The 25882-nt window shown below is 36.8% G+C and overlaps 5 protein-coding genes across 11 annotated transcripts; 2 read left to right on the top strand and 3 right to left on the bottom strand.

The window, feature by feature from the left end:
• Positions 1 to 985: 985 nt before the first annotated feature.
• On the bottom strand, positions 986 to 4540 carry Hex70c (hexamerin 70c). Its single transcript, XM_071715723.1, has 6 exons — positions 3696 to 4540; positions 3133 to 3463; positions 2574 to 2992; positions 2167 to 2483; positions 1660 to 2021; positions 986 to 1539 (listed from the first exon to the last, which is right to left on the bottom strand). The coding sequence occupies exons 1-6, from the start codon at positions 3912 to 3914 to the stop codon at positions 1115 to 1117; spliced, it is 2073 nt and encodes a 690-aa protein (XP_071571824.1). The 5' UTR covers positions 3915 to 4540; the 3' UTR covers positions 986 to 1114.
• A 2427-nt stretch (positions 4541 to 6967) lies between these two features.
• LOC139778000 (WD repeat-containing protein 43) lies at positions 6968 to 10864 on the bottom strand. Of its 3 annotated transcripts, XM_071715726.1 has the most exons (8): positions 10647 to 10863; positions 10486 to 10534; positions 9505 to 10002; positions 8688 to 9141; positions 8262 to 8568; positions 7888 to 8135; positions 7608 to 7811; positions 6968 to 7237 (listed from the first exon to the last, which is right to left on the bottom strand). In XM_071715726.1, the coding sequence occupies exons 3-7, from the start codon at positions 9931 to 9933 to the stop codon at positions 7621 to 7623; spliced, it is 1629 nt and encodes a 542-aa protein (XP_071571827.1). In that variant the 5' UTR covers positions 9934 to 10002; positions 10486 to 10534; positions 10647 to 10863; the 3' UTR covers positions 6968 to 7237; positions 7608 to 7620. The 3 variants fall into 3 exon arrangements, with proteins under 3 accessions (XP_071571827.1, XP_071571825.1, XP_071571826.1); XM_071715724.1 differs by having other exon boundaries at positions 10486 to 10864; XM_071715725.1 differs by having other exon boundaries at positions 6968 to 7232; positions 10486 to 10864.
• A 1646-nt stretch (positions 10865 to 12510) lies between these two features.
• LOC139778053 (ubiquitin domain-containing protein UBFD1) lies at positions 12511 to 16721 on the top strand. 4 transcript variants are annotated; one of them, XM_071715810.1, is made up of 5 exons: positions 12511 to 12656; positions 13514 to 13888; positions 14014 to 14204; positions 14307 to 14495; positions 14591 to 16721. In XM_071715810.1, the coding sequence occupies exons 1-5, from the start codon at positions 12641 to 12643 to the stop codon at positions 14699 to 14701; spliced, it is 882 nt and encodes a 293-aa protein (XP_071571911.1). In that variant the 5' UTR covers positions 12511 to 12640; the 3' UTR covers positions 14702 to 16721. The 4 variants fall into 4 exon arrangements, with proteins under 4 accessions (XP_071571911.1, XP_071571908.1, XP_071571909.1 ...); XM_071715807.1 differs by lacking the exon at positions 12511 to 12656 and adding an exon at positions 12665 to 12960; XM_071715808.1 differs by lacking the exon at positions 12511 to 12656 and adding an exon at positions 12665 to 12994.
• Positions 16722 to 16876: 155 nt separating this feature from the next.
• On the top strand, positions 16877 to 19904 carry LOC139778054 (uncharacterized). The gene is made up of 3 exons (XM_071715811.1): positions 16877 to 17090; positions 17166 to 18491; positions 18586 to 19904. The coding sequence occupies exons 2-3, from the start codon at positions 17733 to 17735 to the stop codon at positions 18799 to 18801; spliced, it is 975 nt and encodes a 324-aa protein (XP_071571912.1). The 5' UTR covers positions 16877 to 17090; positions 17166 to 17732; the 3' UTR covers positions 18802 to 19904.
• Wbp2 (WW domain binding protein 2) lies at positions 19327 to 24404 on the bottom strand. 2 transcript variants are annotated; one of them, XM_071715813.1, is made up of 6 exons: positions 24069 to 24401; positions 23110 to 23444; positions 22726 to 22878; positions 21755 to 21925; positions 20262 to 20347; positions 19327 to 19783 (listed from the first exon to the last, which is right to left on the bottom strand). In XM_071715813.1, exons 1-6 carry the CDS (start codon positions 24122 to 24124, stop codon positions 19748 to 19750), a joined length of 837 nt encoding a protein of 278 aa, XP_071571914.1. In that variant the 5' UTR covers positions 24125 to 24401; the 3' UTR covers positions 19327 to 19747. The 2 variants fall into 2 exon arrangements, with proteins under 2 accessions (XP_071571914.1, XP_071571913.1); XM_071715812.1 differs by lacking the exons at positions 19327 to 19783; positions 20262 to 20347 and having other exon boundaries at positions 21275 to 21925; positions 24069 to 24404.
• Positions 24405 to 25882: the final 1478 nt, after the last annotated feature.

Here is a 25882-nt window from a genome sequence, read left to right as displayed (position 1 = left end):
TTTACGGCATTTATAACATTTATGGAAGTATAAAAAGTATTAAAAAGAGTAATAAAGTATAGTTTCGAAGAAATTAGAATAATTAATGTCATTTTATAAATATATTCTATATAGTATAATAAGTGTCTTTTATATATAAGTTATAAAAATATCTGTGCTTTATTTCTAATCAGTATTCAAGAAAACTTTCTAATCTAATTTATAGCAAGATTTAAAAAATCCGCTTATTTATAAAATATTTTCTTTTAAAATAAAAATAAAATTGAAATGCACTTGTCAGAAATGACTTTTTTAAAGCGTGTTCTTTCTGTAGCCTAAATTGCTTCATTGTATAGTAAAAAACTAAAATTTTGTTATTATTTTGCATATCTATGCACTTTTTTAATGATGATCTAACCGATACAAAATTTGAATCTGTAAAAATAAGGCGTTTATCTTAACGCGAATTATCTTAACAGTTTATGCAGATTATGCAGATCTTTTACTTTGATTGTACAATTGATAAATTATTAAAATTTGCTTTTTAAAAAGTTGTTGATACGGGCTGTTGATTGTTTTAACATATATTGTTTTTAACGGCCTCATATATACACATTGTGTTATTATAAAAAAATATATATATATATATATATATTTTAGAAATCGCTGATTTAGAAATCCCGAATGTGTAGTTCGGGGTGCTTTTTACAAGTTATTTTCACTACTTTCATCTCAAATTAATAAACTTTAATATAAAAGCTTAAACTTAAACTTAAATTTATAATTGATCGATACAGGTTAAAAGGGAAATCATTAAGTTGTGAGAAAGTCAAGGACTGGATTATGTGTGTGAAACATCCTATATGAGGACAGTTGAAGAGGACATTTCTTTGAGATACGAATTGAAACGTATTATTGAGTGGGTGTAATTGAGACTCGGAAAAGCGTATGAGGAAATTAAGGCAGGTTCGGGTAAGCCGAAAAGAAATAATATTCGCAAAACGCATAATTTTTCAGCATTCTTTATTGAAGAAAAGCTTTTGAATTTGTATCACTCGTGTGATACAAGATTCAGGGAATTAACTATTGTTAAAGTCTTCTTTAGAGCTCATATAAGCTAGAACAGGTCGGCAATCTAGAAGTGCATCGATTTATCGTTGTAACGTGCATCGTTTTCCATCGTGTGATAGATGTATACATCCTTGAAGAACATGTTTGGCGTGAAGAACTTCCACGGATGCATCGGTCTGTCGAGCGGGAAGCCGAATGATTTTCCATCCAGCATAGCCTTGCCAAAGACCGGCAATTCCACGGTCGTGATCTTGGTCTCGTCGAACGGGCTCAGATAGAAGAACATCTTGAATCGCATACCCTCGGGTTTACCCTTAGGCAGAGTCAGGCGTTCAGGGAAGGCGAAAAGTTTCTCGTAGTAGGTAAACGGTTCGCTGCCTCCTACAGCTTTCTCCAATTTCTTGTAGAATACGTCGCTGGACATCATGTCGGGCATAGTGTAGACGGAATCGGAGCTACGGCGTTCGATAGTATTTGCGCCTTGTCTCACTGAAATTAAAGAGGTGGAGAGGATTGTGACGTGAATGGTGACTCAACTTGATTCTCGAGAGAGAGAGAATTAAAAGAAGGAAATTATTATTGCTTAAAATTGATCAAGATATGACTTACGCGTTACAACAAACTTGTCCATTTCGATGAAGTATTTGTAGTATTCATGGAGGTAAGATATGTCTTTTTCATTGTGAACATCACCCATGGCAGGTCCGAGGAAGATCTTGAGCACGGCCTTGGTCTCTTTGTCGCTGTTGATGTTGAAACGATAAACGAATGGCTTGTAGTTGAGGCAATGGCGGCGAGCCTTGACGCGTAATTTCATCCCCTCCTTGAAGCTCTCCACGGAAAGAGCGTTATTGATGAACGTGTCACAAGTGTCGAAGTAGGTCGTCAGTTTGTCGATGTTGACAGCGTCGAACTTGACGCCGGGGAGAATCAGTTCGTTCTGAGTATAATACGGCATGTATTTCTTGTACCTACGAGAGACAGAGACCAGAGGCCAACGAGTTGAGGAAGGGCGTTTAAAAACGTTTAAAACGCTTATTCGCGCTTGTGCGATTCCGGGGGTGCAATGCGAATCGAAGAAAGCGAAAGAAGCGAAACAAGATCGCACGTACGAACCTGAAGAAGTACGTCATGATCCTTTTGTATAAACGGTAGAATCCGGGATCTCTCATACTGGTGCTGTAGCATTGCAGAGAGCTAGGAATCACCATGTTCTTGTCCTTGTAGTCCAAGTTGAAGCCGAGGATGTCTCGAGCGAGAGCGTCGTACATGCCGTAGAAATGTCGATTGCACGAATCCACGTTACCTTCGATCAGGTTGGCGAGGATGTTCAAACCTTCGGGAGTGTAAATGTTGACCTGCTTGCCGTTCTTGTCGTATGCGTAGCCAAGGTCGATAGCATTCATTATGCGCAATTCCAGGGCCTCGATCTCCTGTAAAGTTTCACGCGAGATTTATAAACGGGACGGGAGGGTAGACGGATAAAACGGATCGTAAAACGAATAGCGGAAAAATAGTCGCACCTTCAGATACTTGTATTTATAGAACGGCACATTCATGTAGCGAGAACGTTGAGGCATGACGATTCCGTTGTGGTACATCAAAGTCGAATAGTAGCCCGGGTAGAAAGGTTTGTTCCAATCAAAGTCCTCGATGTCACCCAGATCGTTGGACATGCGTTCCAGATAGTAGCGACCTAACAGTTGCTTGTGGAAGAAATGGTAGTAGTGGCCACGGAAATCCTTTGGAATGTCGAAATCCTTCATGTCGAGCCAGAACGGCATAACTTGGCGGAAGTAGTAGTAGAAGCTGTTCAAGGCAAAGTCTTCGATGAAGTAGTCCAATTTGTACTCGTCGTCGAAATAGGGCTTGACGAAGTTTCCGGAATAGTTGGCATAGATCATGTAGCTGTCGACGTTGTCCACGTTGGCAGTGACGAGTCCTGTAAATTGGGATAAAATTGGTATATGGTATAAAAGCAGCGGGACATTATTTGCTCGATCGAATTACTTACTAAACTTACTTGATAGAATTTCGTTGGTTACTTATTGTTGTTAGTTAGTTAATCGCGCGGTAACTTACCACGAGTCATCTTGATGTCGTGAGCCTGCTGGACGACAGCGCTGTCGAAGTATAGATTGGGATAGATCTCGTAAGGAGCCGGTAATCTCATGTACTTGCAGTCGGGACGATAAAAGACAGCGATGGTGAAGGCGGACGTGAAGACTCCGTCGTTGACGTAAAGACGTGCCCAAGCGGCGGTTTTGTAGAAGGTCTGAAAGTCCTGGGCGTTATAGAAGAGCTTGAAGAGGAGCTTCATCTCCTCACGGTGTTGCTCGTAATATGGCGAGTATATGGCATTACGGCTGAGCATACCGTGTTTGTACAGGTACAAGAACTCCTGGACGACTAGCTGTGGAAAATGGAAAGAGAACTTAACGAGTCATGAACGTCATAAAATGGCATGTGAGATGTATGTTCTGAACACACCGCGGCGTTATATCTGTCTACAAAACCCATGAGACAAATATGCATGATTAGATTTAAAGGGATTTGAGCGTGTTTAAAAACCGTTTACAAAATTCGAAAGATTCTTTTAGCTAGGCTTAAGCTTATATATATTATGAATATGTATAGCTAGGCACCTTGTCCTTGTACATGTCAATGTTGCTCTCGATATCGTAATTGCGGCCAATCTCGTAGAATTCCGTGTCGGTGAGAGTGTTTTGCTTGACGAAGAACATGAGTTCGTATATCTTCTTCTGCTTGTGGAGGAAATCCATGTCGGCCGTCTTACTAGTGAGGTGGAATCCATCCGACATGCATAGCGCTGTTAGCGCTAGCAACAGCAGCTCTTTCAGCATCACGATCAGCCTTCGATGTCTCAAACTCGATCAACAACTACCTCCGCGAGTCAGCAGAGGAGAACGATGTCTGACCGGTGGGCCGTCGCCAGCTTTTATACCGGTAACTGTGTATGACTTCATCCCTAATCGGCTGACCTTAAGTCACGACCTGCCTGTATTTAAACCGTTTTTGCTCGTTATCTTCATTCGCAAGTCGCACCTTACGACCGAATACCCAATACCCATCCACCCGGTATCCTCGTTCGTGTTCGTAGCGGTAATCACGCTCAAGAGTAAAAAGTTCTAGCAGGGTTAGTAGAAATTAATGAAAAATTTACATCGTACCGTGTACGTCATCTTTCGATCTGTCGCAATTTTACTAACACGTCCTGTGCGTTAACAAATCATTATGTACGTTTTTCTTCATTATCTTTATAGGAATTATTCCATCGTTGATTGATTAACAATTAATTATTCTGCATCTCAATGATAGATTCCTTCCATCATCAAATTATAAAAAGGTAACAACACCCACGGATTTTTTAACTAATATAGAGGATGTATTTAGCGAAAAATAAAATTTCTTACAAGAAGTTAACTGAGATCGCCATTTTTTAAATATTAAATATAGTAGATTCCCATATAACACGGGTTTATATAACAGGATTAAAACTTTTAATATTTGTTTATTTTAGACTATTTTAGAGTGAAATAGAAAATATATTTTACTGTTACATCTTTTGTAAATATGTGTTTCCATATGCAAACGTAATCTATATATATATATATAATATAATCTATGTGATTCGTATAACACGGGACGCATTCTCCGTAATATACGGGGGTCTACTGTATATTTCATATTGTGACACATGTATCAAAATTTTGTTTAAGCAAAGTTCATTTAAAAATAATAAAAAATCAAAAAATATCCGTTATCATATCATGTGTATATATATATATATATATATATATATATACCTATATTTTCTTGGGTGAAATTCCTACACGTAAACATGATTATACATTAATAATAAAAAAAGCGAACCGCTTTCTCGGCTTCGCAATTGCAACGTTTCTTATCATTCGCGATATATAAGAGTGTCTCAGGTTTATCTCATTCTTTTCTTGTTTACACATTTTTTCAGAAATCTATTTTTTAATGAAAATGTCGGCAAAGTGATAATTTTTTAGTTTTAAATATTTATAGATTTTTATGAATTTTGCTTCACAAATGTCATAAATAAATTTGTGTACCTTACTTGCATGATTCAAAGTAAACTTTATCAGACAAGATTTTAAATAAAAAATTATATCTATTTAAAATGTTACAATTAAAAAATAAGAAACATGACCGTTAATTAAGTGTTTGTCGAAGAGAATATTTTCTTTGGAAAAATTATCCATGCGTGGAAAGAAGTGCGGAGAGTACAATATCATCGTAGACAAAAAGGCTGCAACACTTTTTCTTGAGAGACAAGTGATTGTGAAATGCACAAAAGTGCGACAATACATTCTGTAAATATATTCTCTAAGAGATCATAAAGGGTATAAATAACATCTTTATAAAAGTTATACTATATATTCATCTTTTAAGTCTACACAATTTGTTGCTAACTATACATGACAAATATAACAAATTGTAAGCAAAAAAAAGTTGTAGTTAAAATGCAAAATAAAAATATAAAAGAGAAGACTACCTCCAGGAAGAAATTCTTTATCATTTGTTCATTATTATCTTTTATTTGTAGAATAATTATAAATAGCATAAAATCAATAATAGTAATAATTATATTATTATTAATAATTACACCGATATAATGATATATATGTAACAAATAATTAGTTAATTGCTCAACATAAAGCAATCGCTACTGTTAATAAATGTGAATGATCAACTTAGTAAATTATAAACACGTCATAAGACGGAGATATTTAACATTTGGAAGATATCAGTGTTGTAGGTGTGTCGTAGATATTTGGAACGACACGCGACACGGTTTTGACGGTTTATCGCAAGGCCAGCCGGTCTTTCAAAGTTCATCAAGTTTATTTAACCTTCAAGATTTGATAACTTAATATTTTAAATAACAATTTACGTGATAACACATAAATATGTTCCACATTATGTATACTTGTACTTTTCCATCATATAGACTATTCTGTATGGTCACTATGGTCTGTACGATGGAAATCTTGTTAATGGTGCAATACAAGGTGACGATTTTACAAGGAAAAAATTAAATCCATACAATATTTAAAACTCGTTTATTTTTGAAAATAAAATACTGTATTCGTATTTTCGCATTTAAAGTGATTAAATATTGAAATATTGAAATTGACCGACTTATGACACACATCCCAGACAGCACGTATGTCTAAAATACGCTCAGAAGATATCTCGAAGATATTTTTGAGATGTGGAACGTCTTCGAAATGTCTTGGACATATGTGCTGTCTGGGATAGTATTCTGTAAAGTTATTCAAGCTTATAACATAGAGAAATTGTATAGAACACATAAAAATACGAATAGTCAAAATTTATTGAAATTTAAATTTTATTTATTGTAAATTTTTAATTTAGTGTAACGTGTATGGGTGTGTGCGCACACGCGCGCGCGCGTTCTTATTACGCGCAATTAACTTAATTAAATAGTTAAATAATAGTCGTAGTGAACATTAAAAAAATGAGGTTTTTTAAATATTCTCAAAATAAATGGCACTGTTCTGAGCACTAAATGTATGTACATGCAAAATTGGTTTATTACTTCAAGAAGTATTAACTAGACTCCTAGAGTTGTTATATATATACACTTAAAAAAGTGAACAGTTAATAGAAAATAATGTTAAAATAATATTATAGTGGACTTTTTAAGCATATATCCTTAATGAAATTTTACGATAAATTTGTCGCACATTTTGCGCGATGCGTGTTATTCGTGCGCAAAGAAAATTTCTTTATTCTACATCATAACTTTTGATATTTAAATATAACATCATTCATATTAAATTAATGACGGATTAACGAGAAGAGGTATGAAATTACTTGTGTTACTTATTCGTTATCCATATATAATTATACATTTGTATATTTTTCTTGAAAAATATTGGATATACAAGGACAATCGTTATAAACGAGAAAAACGCATTAGCTTTCATGAGTGCTTTATTAAAGCGTGCTATATTTGCTTTTCTTCGAAATCCATCTCTTCCAAAACTTCACATTTATGGTGAAAATAAATGTCTCGAGAAGAAAAAGGTATTACTTTTTACAGCACCATCTTTGCTACTTCCGTCTTTCATCAAGAATGGCTCCATTGTAGTAGTAACCGATATCTTTACTAGAAAAGAACGATTGCAATATAAAAAATGACGCTTTATTCTCTTTTATGATGTTTAATATTATAGTTTGCAAATAAACGATTTGAACGGAGTATAATGTTGATAATACCAAAATTACGTTTAAAAAATTACATTTAAAAGTTAAATTTAATTCCGTTACTTCATTTCTGTTATCTAAAAAATAGAACAATATTTTTCAAGAATAAAATCGATAAAAATTAACTATTGAATGATTATCATGTTAATATGAAATTCTAAGAAAATAGAAGTAATTACATGATTCAGCTAACATTATTTATATTATAATTATCTTTTTTATGTAATTTATTTTAATAGATTAATAGTTAGACTAGTTATTCTGTTACCAACCACTTGATTGATTTCAGCTGTGCATAGAATCATTATCGTCCACATCATCATCGTCATCGTCGTCATCATCCTCAAATTTGACGCTTCTGTTATCTTCTTCGTCTTGCTCATCTTGAACATCTTGATCCGACATCTCTTCCCAATTGTCATCGGATTCACTGCTTAGGTCAATCTCGTCTTTCTCGGCACCTTCATCCGATGAATCTACATTTATTTTTGATAACGTGATTTAATATGTTAAATTCCATAAAATTTTGGATTATCGGTACATCATATTAACCTGGATCTTGATAAACGAGCAAGCTCTCGTCAGTTATATCTTTATTGTGTTCCTCATTAGCCTGAGATATTTGCCCTGTTATAAGAGAAACTCTGCCTTTTAATCTTTGTATAGCCGTTAGAAGCGTTAATTTTGCGTCGATAAAACTTAAAATAGGGCTGAGCATCTCCGCGATATCTGGTCGCGACATCAAGTGCGCTGCATGAGTCATTATCAAAGTTTGCAACCACATTACTGCAATTTTACTCCTAAACACGGATGACATAATCAGTCTTTAAAAACATGAACACGCAAATTTTTAATAGTAAAAAAAAACAAAATTTAAAAAAATCGATATATATAAATGAAAAAATATAATATGATAATATAATTACACATATGTTTTGCCTTGCAACATAAGGGTTAATTCTTTAAGCAATGGCGTAATTGCTTGCACTGGTAATTTTGCAATGGTATTACGAATTACAGTTTCATTTTTTGTAAACAGCACTGTTGTCAAAATGGTTTTATCTTTGCTATTTAACGCTTGCATCAATAATTGCGTCATATTCGCTCCTTTCGTCGGTATCCTTCCTGGTGTATTTGCGTCTGCATTTAAACTAAGATTTTCCAATCTATCTTTTAAGAGTAATTGAGACCCTGAGGTAGTCCTACTTCTTTTCTGTGTTGGAATTCCTATTCCTATAATGCAGTGCTTTTTATATATACATATATATTTTTCTATCGTTTTTTCAACATTGGTTGACACGTTAATCAAAACAATTTACTTTCATAATAAACTACAAGACGAAAGACATTACCTGGTGCAAGGTATTTAACATCTTCTTCTATCGCGGTAGGTTTTACTTTAGAAATCGTCTCTTCTTTCCTTTCTTTGGATTTTTTTGTATCCAATTTTTCCGATCTGATTAAACATTGCATCTTGTCCGAAAAGTCGGGCTTAACTTTCTCGAATGTCAAGTTCAGATAATTACCGTATGCTAGTAATAATTTTTCATCTTCAGTCAAGTGACCTGCTAAAATTGGAATCTGTTGAACAGTTTCCTTCTGATTGACATCTGCCGCTACCACTATGTTAAGAGATGGTTTCAATGGTTTAGTATGACCGTTTGGCTGATACTTGAACAATTGTGCTTGACCCGATTGAGTAGTAACCAATACGACGACTTGCAATTCTTCCGCAACAAGAATCGAGATGGACGTGGCCTCGTCTTGCATGGCTAGCGTTGCAATCGATGCTTTATCATTTTTATTCTAAACAGAGATGAGAAGAAATTTAATATTGTAAAACATGTCTATAATTATATACATACACGTATATCTATATAAAATTATATTGTTATACAAGATGCATAGACGGAGTTGCATACGAGATACAAGATATATTAAGAGTAAATAAGAGATAAATATTAAGAAGTTATCTTTTACCGCATCTTATCCTTAGAAACAATAATTGCGTCTTATCTTTAATTTTCAGTCGTTTATTAAACTATTGCCATCTTTTTTTTCTACAAGAATCTTTCGTCTTGAAAGTGAATTAAGGACTTTTAGCATTTTACGCGCGATAGTTATAGATAGCACTTGATATATTAGAAAATGAGATAAACCGCAACGTACTTTGTCTAATGCCCATACAGAAAGATGACTGTCCGCACGAGCACCGCTGATTAGATAACCGGTTGCGCCGTCTACTTGTACCGTATGAAGAAAAGTGACGTGACCGGCATGTCCGGTAAACGTGCGGATTACGTGCTTGGTCGCTAAATTCCACCACTTGATTATTCTTTCCGCGGATAGCAAGGACTTTCCATTAGATAGAATCGCCAAGGCTGTGACTTTTGCCTTGCCAGATTTCCATTTACATTTGATTCCATTCTCCTGCAGATTCCATTCCACTAAATGATAATCGTCAGCCGCTGTAATCAATCCAGTGCACGCTGACCAAACGATCGCTGTAACGGTGGAGGAATGACCGTTCTCCAACGTAGCGCTGACAGCGGCGGCTGCTACGTCGTACAAGGTGATTTTTCCATTCATCGAACCCATCGCCACAACAGCTTTGCGATCGATTTCTTCCGAAATTGATTTTCTTCTGCGTCTCTTTCTCGGCGATGGCTTAAAAAATACATAGAAAACTATTGCGTCTCGTTGAGTTTAATTGTTTTAAGTTAAAAAAAAGCTTAGAGGGAGGACCAAGTCTCCAAGTATTTCTAACATATTTCTTTTTATTCATTTTTATCATGTAAATATTTCGTCAAATCGTCAAATCTAACAATCTCGAGAGATCTCGATCATCTCTCGCCGGAAATATTTGCAAGAAGCATCGAGCATAAGATGAAATTCAATGAAATTCATCTTAATGTGAAAACGCAATACGAGATGTGCGCTCATGTGCGCTTAACATAACTTAACCTTTCCGAAAGTTGCGTATCGATAAAGTGTGAAGAAAGGATATGATGTATGTACAGGGCGAATGTTAGTGCGGAGTTGCGGACGAGGATTGAAAACTGCAATGTTGAGGCTTCGACACCGAATCGTATACGGTAAATGCATAAATAAAGCGAAAGAGGAGAGCACATGGGGCGATGGCGCATTTACCGATACGTTGCCCGCCGATTGCGGGCTCGCGGAGATCCATCCTATGACGCTGCAGGGTGACGATAAATGTCGATTAGGAGTATACTCGTGCTTCAACCGGCCACTCGCGGTCTCCCAGATCTTCAACTTGCCGTCATTACCGCAAACCGCGTAATACTGACCGTCTTGAGAGAAAGCGGAATATCCCGTGCTCGCCATCTTACTTTGACAAGTACACGTTAGAAATCGCTGCTGCGATTGCGAATCTCTTTATCCCAGAAAGACGCGTAGCCTCTCTTTTAAACCTAACCTCACAGCTGAGCATGCAGCACGCAAGTCGCAACACGCAGCACGGCAGCACGCACCACGCAGCACATCGCGATCCGTTTACGGCATAAAACCTGCAGCGTAACATAGAACATAGCAACGAATTAACACGATTCCATTCCAATCCAATTCCTGTCTCTCCAACGGAATCGATCCGGATTCCGGACCACTGACGGGCGACGGCACTGACCAATCGCAGGACTCAGATCGAGGATCGAGAGTCGAGAGTCGAGATTGGGCGCGTTCAGCAGACCAAGCTGCTCAGTAGCAGTCGAACATGATTGGCTCTTACTTTTATAACCAACCAATCAACGTAGAGTGTTGATAAGACGAACTCAACAGTTGTGTCTGCTGAACGCGGCCATTCTAGGTCGGTATAGGCTGGTATAGCTGCGGTCCCGGATTCACTTGACGCTACAAATGCTTTGAAGCGTTCTTCTTCTCCTTCTTTCTTCATTAAAAGAAAGGAGAAGAGGAATACTTGGAAGCATTTGTAGCGTCAAGTGGACCGCAGCCATAAAGCTGGATTCAGACAGGACGCGTCAAGCGTCAAGCAACGAGCAGCAACCCAATCAGCGAGGCGATATTTTCTACGCTACTGCTGATATCACCTCGCTGATTGGGTTGCTGCTCGCTGCTTGACGCTTGACGCGTCCTGTCCATGTCTGAATCCAGCTTAAAGGTGCAATTTCATTTAGCGACTCAAGTCGACACAAGCGTCATTCGTGTTTCTTTTCAACATCTAGTGAGCAACAAAGATAAAATGACGCTTGTGTCGACTTGTGCCGTTAACTGGAAAGCACCTATATTCATACAATTCATACTAATACTTAATTAATTCATAAATCGTTTACTCTTTTTCTTCTATCAAAGATTCTCTCTGCTTTTATAGATAAAACAAAATCATTATAGTAAGATGTAAAATTAGTGTACCTACTGTACCGGAACCAATGGCGCCCATGAACGCGCCGTTCAACAGAACAAACCGCTCAGTAGCGATCGAACGTGATTGGCTCTTACTTTTAGACCGAGCAAATCAGCGTAGCGTGTTGATAAGACGACACTCAACAGTTGTGTCTGCTGAACGCGGCCAATGGTAATCATTCCGATGAAATAATTAACGTCGATGCAATTTTAATTATTGTTTTGGACTTTTATCAAAGATTGTCAGAATTTTATCAAAGTTTATCAGCGACAAACCTCGATTCTTGCATCTGGTTTGTCGCTGATATATATATATATCTTCTTTATTCTTTTTTTCTGAATAAAAAAAAAAAAAAAATATATATATCAGATACACTTGTAATTTAGACCCAATCTACAATGGATGTTTTAAGTCGTAAGTCGTAAGAATTGGCCAATCACAGTTCATTATTCTTCGACCGCAAGGAGAATAATGGACTGTGATTGGTCAATTCTTACGACTTACGACTTACAACATCCATTGTAGACCGGGCCTAAACAAATGCTAGGTCTACAATGCGAGTCGTAAGTCGCGAGTCGTAAAAAATTGACCAATCACAATCGAATTTGAGGAGAATAATCGATTGTGATTAGTAGACTCCGCGCATAACTGTTAATATCGCCTGATTGGATTTATGATACGTATGTATATGTATACATATTACATATATATCGCGCATCAATATTGCGCTTGGAGAGAATGGAGAGGAGTATGTATGTAGTAGACACACGTACATACATGCATAATAGATTCAAAAATCCGAAAGTCATTCGGAAGAACCGTGCGTCACCGATATCACGAATAACAATGCCGACGATGCGTAACGCTCTCTCTCTCTCTCTCTCTCTCTGATAATTTTGATTGGCCAACAGAACACGATTCAACATGGAGTACAACGTGGGTACGTGCTGAATCCTGTTTATTTCTCGTGCTTTTCGTGAAAATTTCCGACATTCGATTACTCTTTGTTTCCGCTTTACCATCTCTCTTTTCGATCGCGTGAGAAATCCGACCGGCGGACAGATCAAGACAGACAGATCGCGGCATTTCGTCGAATTCGAAACATCCTGTCGGCCCTGTCGGTCCCTGTCGCATGTGCACACAGCCACACATGTGCATTGTCTTGTGTGCACTGTGCAGACTGCAGACGTGCATCGTGCACTCGTGCAATGTGGCCAGCCACCAGTGCCAAGTGCCAGTATACAGTGCGTTTGTGTTGTATCAGTTGTATTTGCATCTGTATGTCAGATAATTTTATGACGTTGATGCCTTGATGCTCGTCCTTGTCGCGAGCTTGTGTATTTGTGAATTATCCGAAATTCCGATGCAACGACGTACGTTTGTTCCGTTTGACCGTTCCGATTTCCGATCGCGGAAATATATATTGGGAAATATTTCCCAAACGGGCGCGGATGTAGCTCGAAATTCTAACCTCTTACCATACTAACGATTAACCATTAGCCGCTCGACGCTCGATGCCAGCAGCCAGGCAGCCAGGCATCTTTCCTTCGCTTCGCCTTCGCATCATCGCATCTGCGTTTGGTGTCGCGGTTGGCGCAGTAATCTCAATATCGCTCGACAAACATTACTCGAGACAACTCGAGCTCTGAATGCCCTGATTCGCGATGCGATTAGTTAATCACATTTCTAAGATAGTTGTCGTGTACGCGCGACCGCGCCAGGAAAAATTTAGGGCTCTCGCCGATTACCACGTTGACGGTTGACATACAATGTATTTTTTTTTTTTTACCTCTCTAGATACGGTAAAGAGCGACAACAATGACAGCTGTCGCAACTCGTCCCCTTGTCCGGAACTCACGTCGAATCCAAAGTCCATTGAAAATTCAGCGACGGATACAAAGGAATCTACGATGGAATGCGAAAACAATATCGACAACTCAGGGGATACGGTCGTGGCGGCCACCTTGCAAGAACCATCCACAGAGAATATAGACTTTACAGTGATTTACAACAAACAGAAGATTAGTGTAAATTTTGCCTTCGATGGCACAGTTGCCGAGTTAAAGACATATTTGCAAAAAATTATCTCAGTACCACAAGCGATGCAGAAAGTTATGTTTAAAGGATTAGCCAAAGACGATCAGACTCTTAGACACTTGGGAGTCACGAAAGGTACGAACCGATCGAGGCATACCGTTGAAAGTATATGTCTTGTAACCGTGTGTAAACATAATTATATTTTATTTACTCTTTGTGACTAATTGAATTATTAACTTACTTTATGAAAAATGCTCAAGGTGCCAAAGTCATGATAGTTGGATCAAAGTTAGATGACGTATTGGCTGTGTCAATTCCAACGAAACAAGACCTCATCGACGAGGCTGTTTCTTCGGTGAGCAAAGAACCTCTTTCGCAACAGAAAGTCCATAGGAAAGTTTTAGACAAAGGTATTCCAGAGGACGTGATGCCAGGAATACTAGATAGTAAGGTTGTATAATCTTTATAAAGCCTGTTTTTTTATTTATGTATTATATAAATATTGCGACGAAATCTGTTCTACTATAACTGATGTCGGTTTAATCAAATGTAGGAACCTTTGCCTGAATTTCCATTAGCTGGAATGTTAAATAAGTCTGGAGGAAAAGTCAGACTAACATTTAAATTGGAACAAGATCAGCTTTGGATCGGCACGAAAGAAAGAACGGATAAAATACCTATGAATTCGATAAAAGGTGTACACAGTGAACCTATTCACGATCATCCTGAATATCATGTTATGGTATGTGTATCGTTTAGACTTTAGCTTATCACTTATTAGATATCGCTGCAAATTCAATCGTTGACTATTCCGATTATAATCTTCAAAACTTGCAGGCAATACAATTAGGCACTACGGAAGCATCAAGGTATTGGATATATTGGGTCCCTGCGCAGTACATATCGGCTATTAAGGACGCTATTCTTGGCAAATGGTGTTACTTCTGATTGATAATCGCTAGAAATCTCGATTTCTGTAAAGCTTAAAGCTCGGGTGTAAACATTGATACAAACACTGCTGTTACATTGACATAAAAACTGTCAGCTAGTCACACACATTTCTAACAGTAAGTAATAATTTATTTTGAGTTGCATTATCATTGCGAAGAATACCCAATAAACGTAGTCTGTCCCGTTAAAAATACAATTTTGGTGACTAGTCTTGATTTATTGGGAACAAAGGATATGATCACTATGCCAAATGTTTTATATTTTCATAGTCCAGATTTACGTACATGCCCTTTCTACTCTGCTGAAAGTAAGGTAGTCTTGAGAACTGTGATTAGCGAAACTTCCATAATTAATAATATGTTGTGATAATATTACGTAGAATTTTTGACAATGCGATTTCCTTTCTTTTTATCAAAATATGTCTACAAATTTTATTCAAAATCTATAAGATATTAATTCGATTTGTTTATAAATCCTTCTTGCAATAAAAATATTTTTTTTGTGGATATTATAGCCAAGAGTTTTAATCTCAATGATATAGAGTATTATTTGTATTACTTGTTTAACAAAGCAACAGTTTTTATGAGACTCAATTATACGTCAATTAACCCTTTCGCTGCAAAAAGCCCTTACATTTATGTTTTTAAAAAATGAGCGATTATTTCGTTAAGAACGTATATTTATAATACTATGAACTTCTATTATACGTATAATGTATAGTAGAAATATGCGTAAGAACGTATATTTCTATTTTCTCCAGTTTTCGACGTTTATGATAAGAAAGATTATATATCACGACAGATATTTAAAAATTAGATATAATTGCAGGCAAGTTAAAAGAAATCATATCGAATAACGATTAAAATATTCGTAACTTTATATCTTTCTCGTATTAATTTTTGTAAGTTTTGTGTTCTTTACGCCGGAAATGTTTGCCTTCTGCACATGAGTGTTTTTTGTTACGAGCGCGTCGTAGCGAGAGGGTTTAAGTCATAACATTGCATTTAGAAGCAAACTTTTGAAATGATAATATCTATGCAACTTATGATTTGTTATTATTCATTGATACATTTTTATCACTCATTCATAACATTCAGGTTGTCAATTAATTTGATTTAATGTGATCGATCATATGTGTACACACAGTCATGTATAATTCAAAAACTGTATGAGAGCTATTCTTAGTACATGGTAAAATTTAACAAAGTTTTACTTTTTCTTGTAGCTTCTGCAACAAAAAAGAAAAAAACACATACACACACACAATCTTTTTTGCGTAATGTAGACTACAGCACTTTATGGGAGCTTTCCAGCAAGCGACACAAGTCGACACAAACGTCGTTGTTCTATCTTCCTTTTTTGACAATGAGTAACAAAGATAAAACGATACTTGTGTCAACTTGTGTCGCTTGCTGGAAAGCTCCCTATATTACTATTGAGCAAAGCTACAGTAATTATAAATAAACAAAAGACGGATTGATAAGTTTACACTTTAATGCCTGCGCTTGTTTATTCCCATTGGGAGATATTGGGAAAATAAAATATATGATACACACACATAACGTGTGTATTATAGATTTTATTTTCCCAATAGCTCCCAATATGAATAAACGAACACGCAGGCAGTATCATTGCATTAACTCAACAGCAGAATAACAACGAATTTCGCGCTGAATAAAATTAAGAAAATCCGTTCAACATTTTGTGATTGGCCTAGTTGAATAAAATAACATGTAAAAAAAGAGGTCAAAGTGAGTCCACATATTGCTATATCACAGTCTGTAAGGAATATGCATAAAAGATTCATGTATACTCTTTAGCGTTGCAACTGCTGTAAATTAGGTTTTATACCGTTTGAATCGTATAACCGCAAGAATAAGATAAATCAAAATTTGTAATTCTTACGACAGTTAACACAACTGTCGAGAAATCTACTTCAGAAGTCTGTTTGAATGGGACTTGTACATTAGTTGTGTGATTTGATAAAATAAATACTTCTGAGACTTTTGTTTTTTAATGCTTAATCTTTTTAATCGCACTTCTACCCGATTAGGTAGAAATATTATGTAAATGATACAGTAATATGTTACGGGGAAAACTCTTCCAAACGTACACGTGTGTCGCATAATGCAAGCTGTTGTTCTTAACGGAGGCGGAAGACACATCTGTTGAACATACGATGCAGGAAACGTCTTGTTAAAGTACTTAGCCGCGACTAAAGCAGACTTCCATTCTAAGGCAGATGTGAATGCCATTGGAAGGAGAATCCCCACCAACTGGGAGATGAAAGTTTCCGTCGTATAATCGATAGCAGCTCTGGAGCTCTCGCAGCTCGCAGTACGCGTATATAGCTCAAGGACGAGCAAGATGTTGCGTGTACAAGCGTGTAAATATGTAGTATATTATTTATCTCATCGTATGTATTATTTATATTTTAAACCGATGATTTGTCTTTGCAAAGATTGCTGCACTGAACCATCGTGAGAAATGACGAGAAATAGCGAAATATTGTGTGTGGAAGCTTGAATTTATAATTCAGATATCTTCTGGCAATGTAAACAACCAAACCACGTCAAGATCTAAATAAAGCAAATGATTCATATACTGTACAAATACACGCATTTGCTGCCGGGACAGTGATAATAAATGTAAGTATCAACGCGCGATGTTAGCAATACATCATAAGCGATTACTAAGATGGGATACAAGTGGTAGTGCTATTATAGTAATTACTATTAACGTATCGTTAAGACAAATTGAAATTATAACACATAAGTGATACCGCGTGGTACAAGAGTGAGAGAGAGAGAGAGAGAGAGAGAGAGAGTGGAATATTGAGAACACGAATTATATTCCGCATTCTACATGTGTCAAAAAACGAGAAATTTAATTTATATCTACATTAATGAGAGGTATACGAACGCGCAAATAACTCTAAATAGCTTTCCACGAACGAAATGAAAAGCGAAGATACGAATGATCGGAATGATAGATTAATCAATCAAGGATCTATCTAAATTACTCTAGAATGTCAGTGACAGGGAGCAGTAGTGGGGAGTTGATACAAAAAGCATTTCTTAAATTAACTGAAAATTATGTCCAACACGGAGCTGTGATAAACGATTTAAAATCCATTACTCTGACTACTAATGCGAAAGATGCCAAGAATCGTAACTTTGCAACGCGGTCGAAGAAATTGCTGGTGTTGCTATTCGTGCCAGTTCTTTATGGTATATTTAATAGATATTTTTACACAAATGTAATTAAGAGTTTTCAAGGAACTCGATGCTTACTGCCAAATAATTACCTCGTATGGGAGTTCACGAGACCGTTAACGAATTGCGATTACTGTCGCGACATTGAAGCGCCATTAATCTTGCCAAATTTGACCAAAGAGGAATTTCGCACTTACTCCTATTCATCCCGACCTATGATAATAAAGAAAGCAGCCTGTAATTGGCGTGCGCGTAAAGAATTTACTCTGGAATTCTTTCGGAATTTGTACGAGCGTATCGAGGGTGCCTACGAGTCGGTAGAAGAGGAATGCCAGTTTTTACATTTTAAAAGTAACTTGGCGAACCTGCGCCAAGTATTTGCGATGAGCGAAGATCGAGCGTTACATCGAGAGGGCGAAGATCCCTGGTATGTCGGTTGGAAAAATTGCCATCCACAGATTCTAGATGCCATGAAGCACTTTTACAACGTGCCTCACTTCCTGCCGGATGACGCGGAAATTCCGTACAGCAATTATATTTTCATGGGCTATGAGGAAGGTGCCGTTATGCACGTGAGTGTTTTGTAGCCGAACAATTAGCCGCGTGCGGCATTGCAAAAGCGCGGTATCATCAATACTTACAGATATTTTTGATTCCCTTCTGTAGCTGGATTACATATCGAGACTGATGTGGCAAGCGCAGATAACAGGTAGCAAAACGTGGATCGTAGCTCCAACGCCGGAATGCGATAGCGAATGTAAATCTTTCAAATTCTCCGTCGATGTAACGGATGTCGTACTGTTGGATACGCGGATTTGGTATCACAGTACTCATATCGAAAACGGAAATCTTAGTTTGACAGTCACCGCCGAGTACGGGTAGACTTTTAAAGCTTTTTTACGCATCTCGGAGCGTATGTCTATAACAAATATCTACGAAAATTGCTTGGATAGGATTCTAGGCAGTTTGTTTTTTATCCTTTTGCGAATATTGATTGGAAAAATTGGTTACAATATACGTTATTTCATATCCAGTATTCCGTTATTCGATGCTAACATTTTTTATTATACATTGCTATCTCAATGAATAAAATTATATTGTTAAACAGGAAGATTAAATTGAACGCATTTTAAACGAATAGCTATTGAGCCCATATAAGAGTAGGTAGGTCTCCTTTTGTTATATTATATATATATATATATATATATAATATAAACTATCTTTTATTGAATATTGTAATTAGAGATAAATCTCTTTCTCTCTAGCTATTGGCGAAATAATTTCATAAAAATGTATTCAAAGATCGATATTGATCTTTGTTTTTATACTCGACCAAATTGTTCGACTACTGTGTCATAATATTGATATATATTGCATATTTTTAAGAAACTTTCAATAAAGACTTGGTAATATATACATATTCATTTATAGCAAATTCATGGTCATACAAATCGTTTACGTATTTACATGTGTGTAAACATTTATTCCGTAATTATATAGACTCGTGTGAAACACAACAATACAATCGTTTTCAAGAAATAACATGTACATAAGAAATTATTGTTAATACTCGCGTTAATACATAGTAGTATTGTTGCAAATACCTGCAGTAATACCTGTGCTTTAACATTGCATAGCTGTAACGAGAAAAATCTAGTGCACCTTTAACCATCATCTTGAATCTACGTATTCAGATTCAAGAGTTGCTGTGTAACAAACGTCGACAGTTTGCTACGTTAAATGCGCGACAGCAAATTTGCAGTATTCGCCTAAAGTGGAATGCATATCGATTGCACTATATAATTAGCTTGTGTAATACGATACATTTTCACTGATATTTCTTTGTATAGGCTGGTGGACTCTCCTGAAATATACACGACAAAATTTATTATATATTTATATAATATGCCTCGAAATTACAAATATATATTTCAAATGTACTCAGTCTCTATATAGGACTCAATAAAAATATTCTATCTCCGATACATAGGTATAGATATAATATTAGGTACACAATGTGGCGACCAAATTTTTGATATCTTCTGATAGTATGTAATCTTTCAATAAGATAATCTACATTGCTCGTGATAAAAATACAATGGAGTTATAGAATGAGACAAAGTATCCTGTTTTACATCAGGTATGTCAAAGAAAAAAATCAAGAAAAATCAAAGAACAAAAAAAGTGTTTTTAGAAAAAACATTTTTATGTGAATGAAAATATACATGAATAATAAAATAAACATTGTATGTATTTGGGAACATTGCAAATATCATGAACTTTTGGACATCACTATAAATAGTATAAATATATTTTACATGTGTCTAAAATATAACACTTACGTAATATTCTGGTGGTGGAACATAAGCGCATTGAGGCCTATTAGGATCATAATATGCGCTCTGTGCAGCTTCAGCAGCCTTTGCATCTAATGGAAAAAAGAACGGCAACGTGGAATAATGAGAGTTAAATACAAGTTAAAAATAAGGTGTCACATTATATTAATTATATAACTGACCACGGCAAATTTTTGACTAAATTTTTACTAAATTCTAAAGTGATTTCCTTAACAAAAAAACGTTAACATATTTTTAAATTATAACGAAAAAAAATAGATAACGCCTCACAAATTAAATTTGGAGGTACAAATAAATAACAATAATAATAAACATATTTATTTTAAAAGATAAATTGTGCATAATAGATTTAATATATAAAAGTTGACAAATTGCAATAAATAATTATTTTTCATAATTTAATTTATATTAAACAAAGGCTATGATTGTGTGAAAATCGTCAACGATCATATCATTAAAATTTAATACAAGGACGCGCGCGCGTGCGACATAAATTTTACTATATAATTACATAATTTTAGCGTTATTATTAATATCGATATTAATTAAGTACATACAAACATAGTTTCTATTCGATGTTCTGCATTTATTTTGTCCTGGCATGATTTTGTATTCAAGTTTTAACCGTTTTTTTAATTGAATGCAAACCGTTTGATGATCGATAAAAACATTTATCTATACACTCATGTATATATATGAAAAATTATATTTGAAATGTGCACAATATAAGAAAGCGGATTAAGAGTGGACTTAAAACACACAGTCTACTATATCTGTCTATCCAAGCCGTTTACTGATCTACTGGCAACTACGAGATAATAATTGTGCGAAGTGAAAGCCAATCTTATTTCAAATCGTGGTAAGGACACGTTACGCAATCGTATTGCTTAATATTTTAAACTTTCAAGTTTAGCGGGTATTCGCGTTAATCCTTTTAGCTATCTCTCAATTTGGAGGTGAAATCTTGAATTGACAGGTTTAAATAAAAACAGCAAAAATTATATTTAATCAATATTTAATATTATATATTAAATATGTATATATATTAATAGCATACGTTTAATATATATAACGTACACTATAATCTTGTGGAATCAACGCATATGAATATAATTCTTTGTTATATTTAATGCAATTGCGAAAAGTATGTATTATATATTTTTACTAAGCTATCGATATTTAGAAAAATATATATACTTGTTTTGCACAAGCGTATATATCATTTCTGAAGAATGTTTAGCGCATTCTTTTGTAATTCTTTCAAAGTCTGTTCGTCGTAATTTATAATTTGCTGACAAGTGTATATGTGTATGCGTGTGCGCCTCGTTAGTATTGATGTGGATATGGATTATAAGGTCCCGGCTGTTGATTGTAAGGTCCAGGCTGCGTATAGCCGCTTTGCGGGTATGCCGAATACGGTGGTGGATTAGACGTATAACCGCTATAAGGCGGTTGTCCATAACCGCCGGGATACGCACCTGCATGGGACATCGGCTGGTTATTGTAATTCGGATTAGCCCACCCAGGAGCTCCTCCTGGTTGACCCACTGCAGCTCCGGCGCCTTGATGTGGCGGGCCGCTCGCGTATCCGTATCCTGGCTGTATGCCGGGATACGGTGGCGGACTGTCTGTCATAAAGACTGTATTTCCTAGAAAAGAAGAAGCAATTTAATATGACGAATTTTATGCACAATAAACACAAAAGTTTGACACAAGTGTCATTCTACAACAATGGGGGGAGACAAGTTTAACTATACAGTCCCTGGGTTCCGTAAAGCGCATATGCGTCCATTTTCTATAATAAACGTTACGTATGCTATATAGATAAATGCGCGCATATGCGCTTTACGGAACCCATGGAGTAATAGCTAATGTTCCAGAATGCTGTTTACCAGATTGACCACTAAAGCAAATTTTTACGTTTCTTTTAACATTATAATATGACAAGGCATACAATATGCACTTGAATAATATAGGGGAAAATGTGTTATTTTTCGCTAGTGAACGTTTCAGTTTTGCGTACGCATCGAGAGTGTTAAATAGAAAGACCAAAATATTCTTCTTGCGAGATAAATGTAAAAAATTTGTCAAGAAAGAGTTAGTGTTTGACGAGGTAAATATTGATGAGAGTTTACTTATCTCAACTTTTTACACTAACTGTATATAAAAGAATTTTCAAGTCATTAGATATTGTAAAAGTTTATCACGATGTTTTTACAATATGCCTATCTAAGAAATTGAAAGATACATTTTCCAAGATTACTCAACCGAGCTATTGGATAGCAATTGGATTGCTATTAGATAGCAAGCTAAATCTCGTAATGAGAATAACGATAGATGATTGTTTTATAGTTTTAAACGTAACACTTAAGAACATACAGAATGTTTCTTATGTAGTTAAATTGAAAATTTTGGCGAAATATTGAAAATTAAAGAGTCGATATTAAACCTGGCGGAACGTCTGGAAATACGTTGGTTGGAGGCATCCATCCGTAATATCCAGTTGGAGGAGGTTGATAAGCTGAAGGTTGCGCCGGGTACCAATCGGATAACGGAGGCGTATAAGGCGGTGGGGCGTCATCCGCTGGACCGTTGCGTTGAGCTAAAAGTCACATGATTGTGGAACATGATTAAAGCTAATCTAATATGGCCGCAAGAGCCAAGTTAAGTCGATAACGTTGTTCTTACAGTATATTTGATAATATACTCTTGAATCTTATGTTGTTTAATATGTAGAAAATTCATATTTTCGTTATATGTCTCATTAGATGTCTCTAATGTCTAATGGTAGAAAATATGCACTTTGCATCAATTATATTTATAATTATCTTACCCATTGCTGCGGCTCTGAGCAAAGCTTGAGCAAATTCCACTGCTCCGCCACTCTTGAATCTCAATTTAAATTTGCATTCTCCAATCCAATTACCATTGGGTTGAGCACGGCATTTGCCTCCTATGTAATTAGCACCAAAAACCGGCTGTTCCAGTCCTACTTCGCTCAACGTAATAAACGGGAAGCTGAACGATTGCATTTTTTCCTTTTGATCTTTAGCATTGAAGATCATCCTATGCGTCGTCAGGTACAATCTGCCATGCTTCTTCCCAATAAACTCCGCTTGTTCTTGTCCATGAAATTCCATGTTGACATTGTCGCAGAAGAGGATGATGCTAGAGAGAGAGGGAGAGAGAGAGAGAGGGAGAGATAATAATTGACGCAGTCAAAAGTTAGGGCTGCGTTCGGAAACGTCACCCGAGTATACTCCCTTCTCTTTCTATCTTAGCGAGTTAGAAGGAGAAGGGAGTATACCCGTGTGTACCCGGGTGACGTTTCCGAACGCAGCCTAGCTTACATCGTGTAAGCGTCGACGTAAGAGATATTGTGCAGGTTTACACCAATTTAGTACAAGAGTGACTGATTCGTACACGGTCTGACGGTGGTAGGTGGTACACGGCACTACACGGAACAGACAATTCATGCAAACGAAGCGAATTAAACGATCGTGTATTTGTAAGTTTGATTACGATAAAGTGACAAGGACATACGTATCGAGATATACGTATATATAGATATAGTTAGGCCAAGTGTCGGCACTGTCGGCAGTATTGCGCGATTTGCGCGATTTGCGCGTAGATGACGATTATGACGATTATGGCGGTACCAGATATCAGATATCAGGTATTGCGCGGCAGAAACGTCACGTCGCGATTCGACATTATTCGAGATAGATTTTACGATTAATGCAAATTTCGCGTCTAACAATTCGGAGTAATTTGCACGTTTTTGTTGCTTACCACTCGCCAGAATGGAGAAGAACTCCACCGTTGGCATGCGCTGTGTTCAATGACATATCTTTCTCGCGTCAAACGCTTACGATGGATGAGAAAGCTGTCGACGAAGCGACGAAGCGACGAAGCGACGAACGCTGACAAACGCCCGACCCGCCGCCGTCAATGCCGTCGAGACCGTCGAGACCGAGACTCTTCAGACTCTTCTTTCAACTACTTTCAAGTTCGAGGACTTGGAACTTGCGAGTTGGAGGCAGGAGGAACTGCCGGAAAACCTTGGGCTTGGGCAAACGAGAGTATTCAGACTGACGAGTGACGTTACGTTTTACGTTACGATGATATCACATCACTGCACTGCACTGCACTGCACTGCACTGTTTCCAGATCATGGTGAGAATAAACCGAAAGGTGTAACCGGTAGGCGGTAACGTCCGTCACGCCGCGCGCCGTAGGCCGTAGTCCCGACTCCCGAGTCCGTAGTGTCCGTACCGACCGCGACCGTACTGGACCGTTCACCGTACGGCCGCTTATCGATATAGCCAGTAGTTACTTTTTGGCAATTTCTGATTGGCGGATTAATATAGGGTCCACAGAATTCTCGGTGTCGTGCCAATTTCTGATTGGTGACTGCCAAACAATACACATCCGCGGTAACACAAATGCTAACCTTCTTTTCTCTTATCATATTTCCGAACGAACGCCACCTTCGTTCAATTTTAATCTCAGAAGCTCGTAGCTTTTCACCTATTCTCATAATTTGCCATTGTCGATAATGTCGATAGACTAGATTACCATTATACCTTAAATTTCGGTTTGACATTTAAAGTTGCTATTTTATCTGTAGAGCTATATTCACACACGCATGCATACGATGCATACCCTACACACGCACATCCTTGCACATCCTGGATTTGAGCGAGTTGAGGTTTGTGGAAATATAATTTAATTTATGTCGAAAAAGTTTAGAATCCAAAATCCAAAAGTTTACTCGATTTACGTACAATTAGAATTAAGATTTATTTTCCTACCTTTTGCGTAGAGTCGATTAAGAAACTATTTTGTAGCCTTTTGTGGAAAAAAAGATGCGTATTGCGTGCGTATATAAAATTGCGAGTGTCACAAGAGTTTTGTAGTATTAGTAGTATATATCTCGCGATGCATATAAGTATGAGCGAAAAGTTCGCAGCGTGATTTTTCTCTTCGTGAATCAAATTATTTAACTGACAATGAGATGTATCTATCGGATATCGGATCGGAACAAGTTCTTTTCTGCGTATACATGATGAGAACGGCGAGATATCATAGGTATCAATCGCTAACCATTTTCTATCAATTAAAATTGAAATATCAAGAATATTAATGATATCATCAGTTGTGCGGCAATCGCGCGCGATCGCATATAATATCGATTTTCCTTTATTCGATCTCGATTAAGCTTTTTCAGCGGAAAGTGGAAACTATATCTTTACATCCAAGGAAGAAGAGGAAATTTAAGCGATCAAAGTCAAACTTTTGCGCATCGCATTGTCTCTCTTCTTGATGATTATAGCTGCGGTCCACTTGACGCTACAAATGCTTTGGAGCGTTCTTCTTCTCCTTCTTTCTTCATTGAAAGAAAAGAGAAGAGGAATGCTTCGAAGCATTTGTAGCGTCAAGTGGACCGCAGCCATGGTGTGATATGGCATCAACAATCGACATAGGCTGCGGTCCACTTGACGCTAAAAATGCTTCGAAGCATTCCTCTTCTCTTTTCTTTCAATGAAGAAAGAAGGAGAAGAAGAACGCCCCAAAGCATTTGTAGCGTCAAGTGGACCGCAGCG

Source organism: Temnothorax nylanderi, unplaced genomic scaffold (assembly GCF_030848795.1).
Source record: "Temnothorax nylanderi isolate EJ_2023f unplaced genomic scaffold, tnyl_v1.0 TNYL_tig0171_pilon, whole genome shotgun sequence".
Classification (NCBI taxonomy): Eukaryota; Metazoa; Arthropoda; class Insecta; order Hymenoptera; family Formicidae; genus Temnothorax; species Temnothorax nylanderi.
Note: the sequence above shows the minus strand (reverse complement) of the source record. Positions and strands in the feature narration are given on the sequence as shown.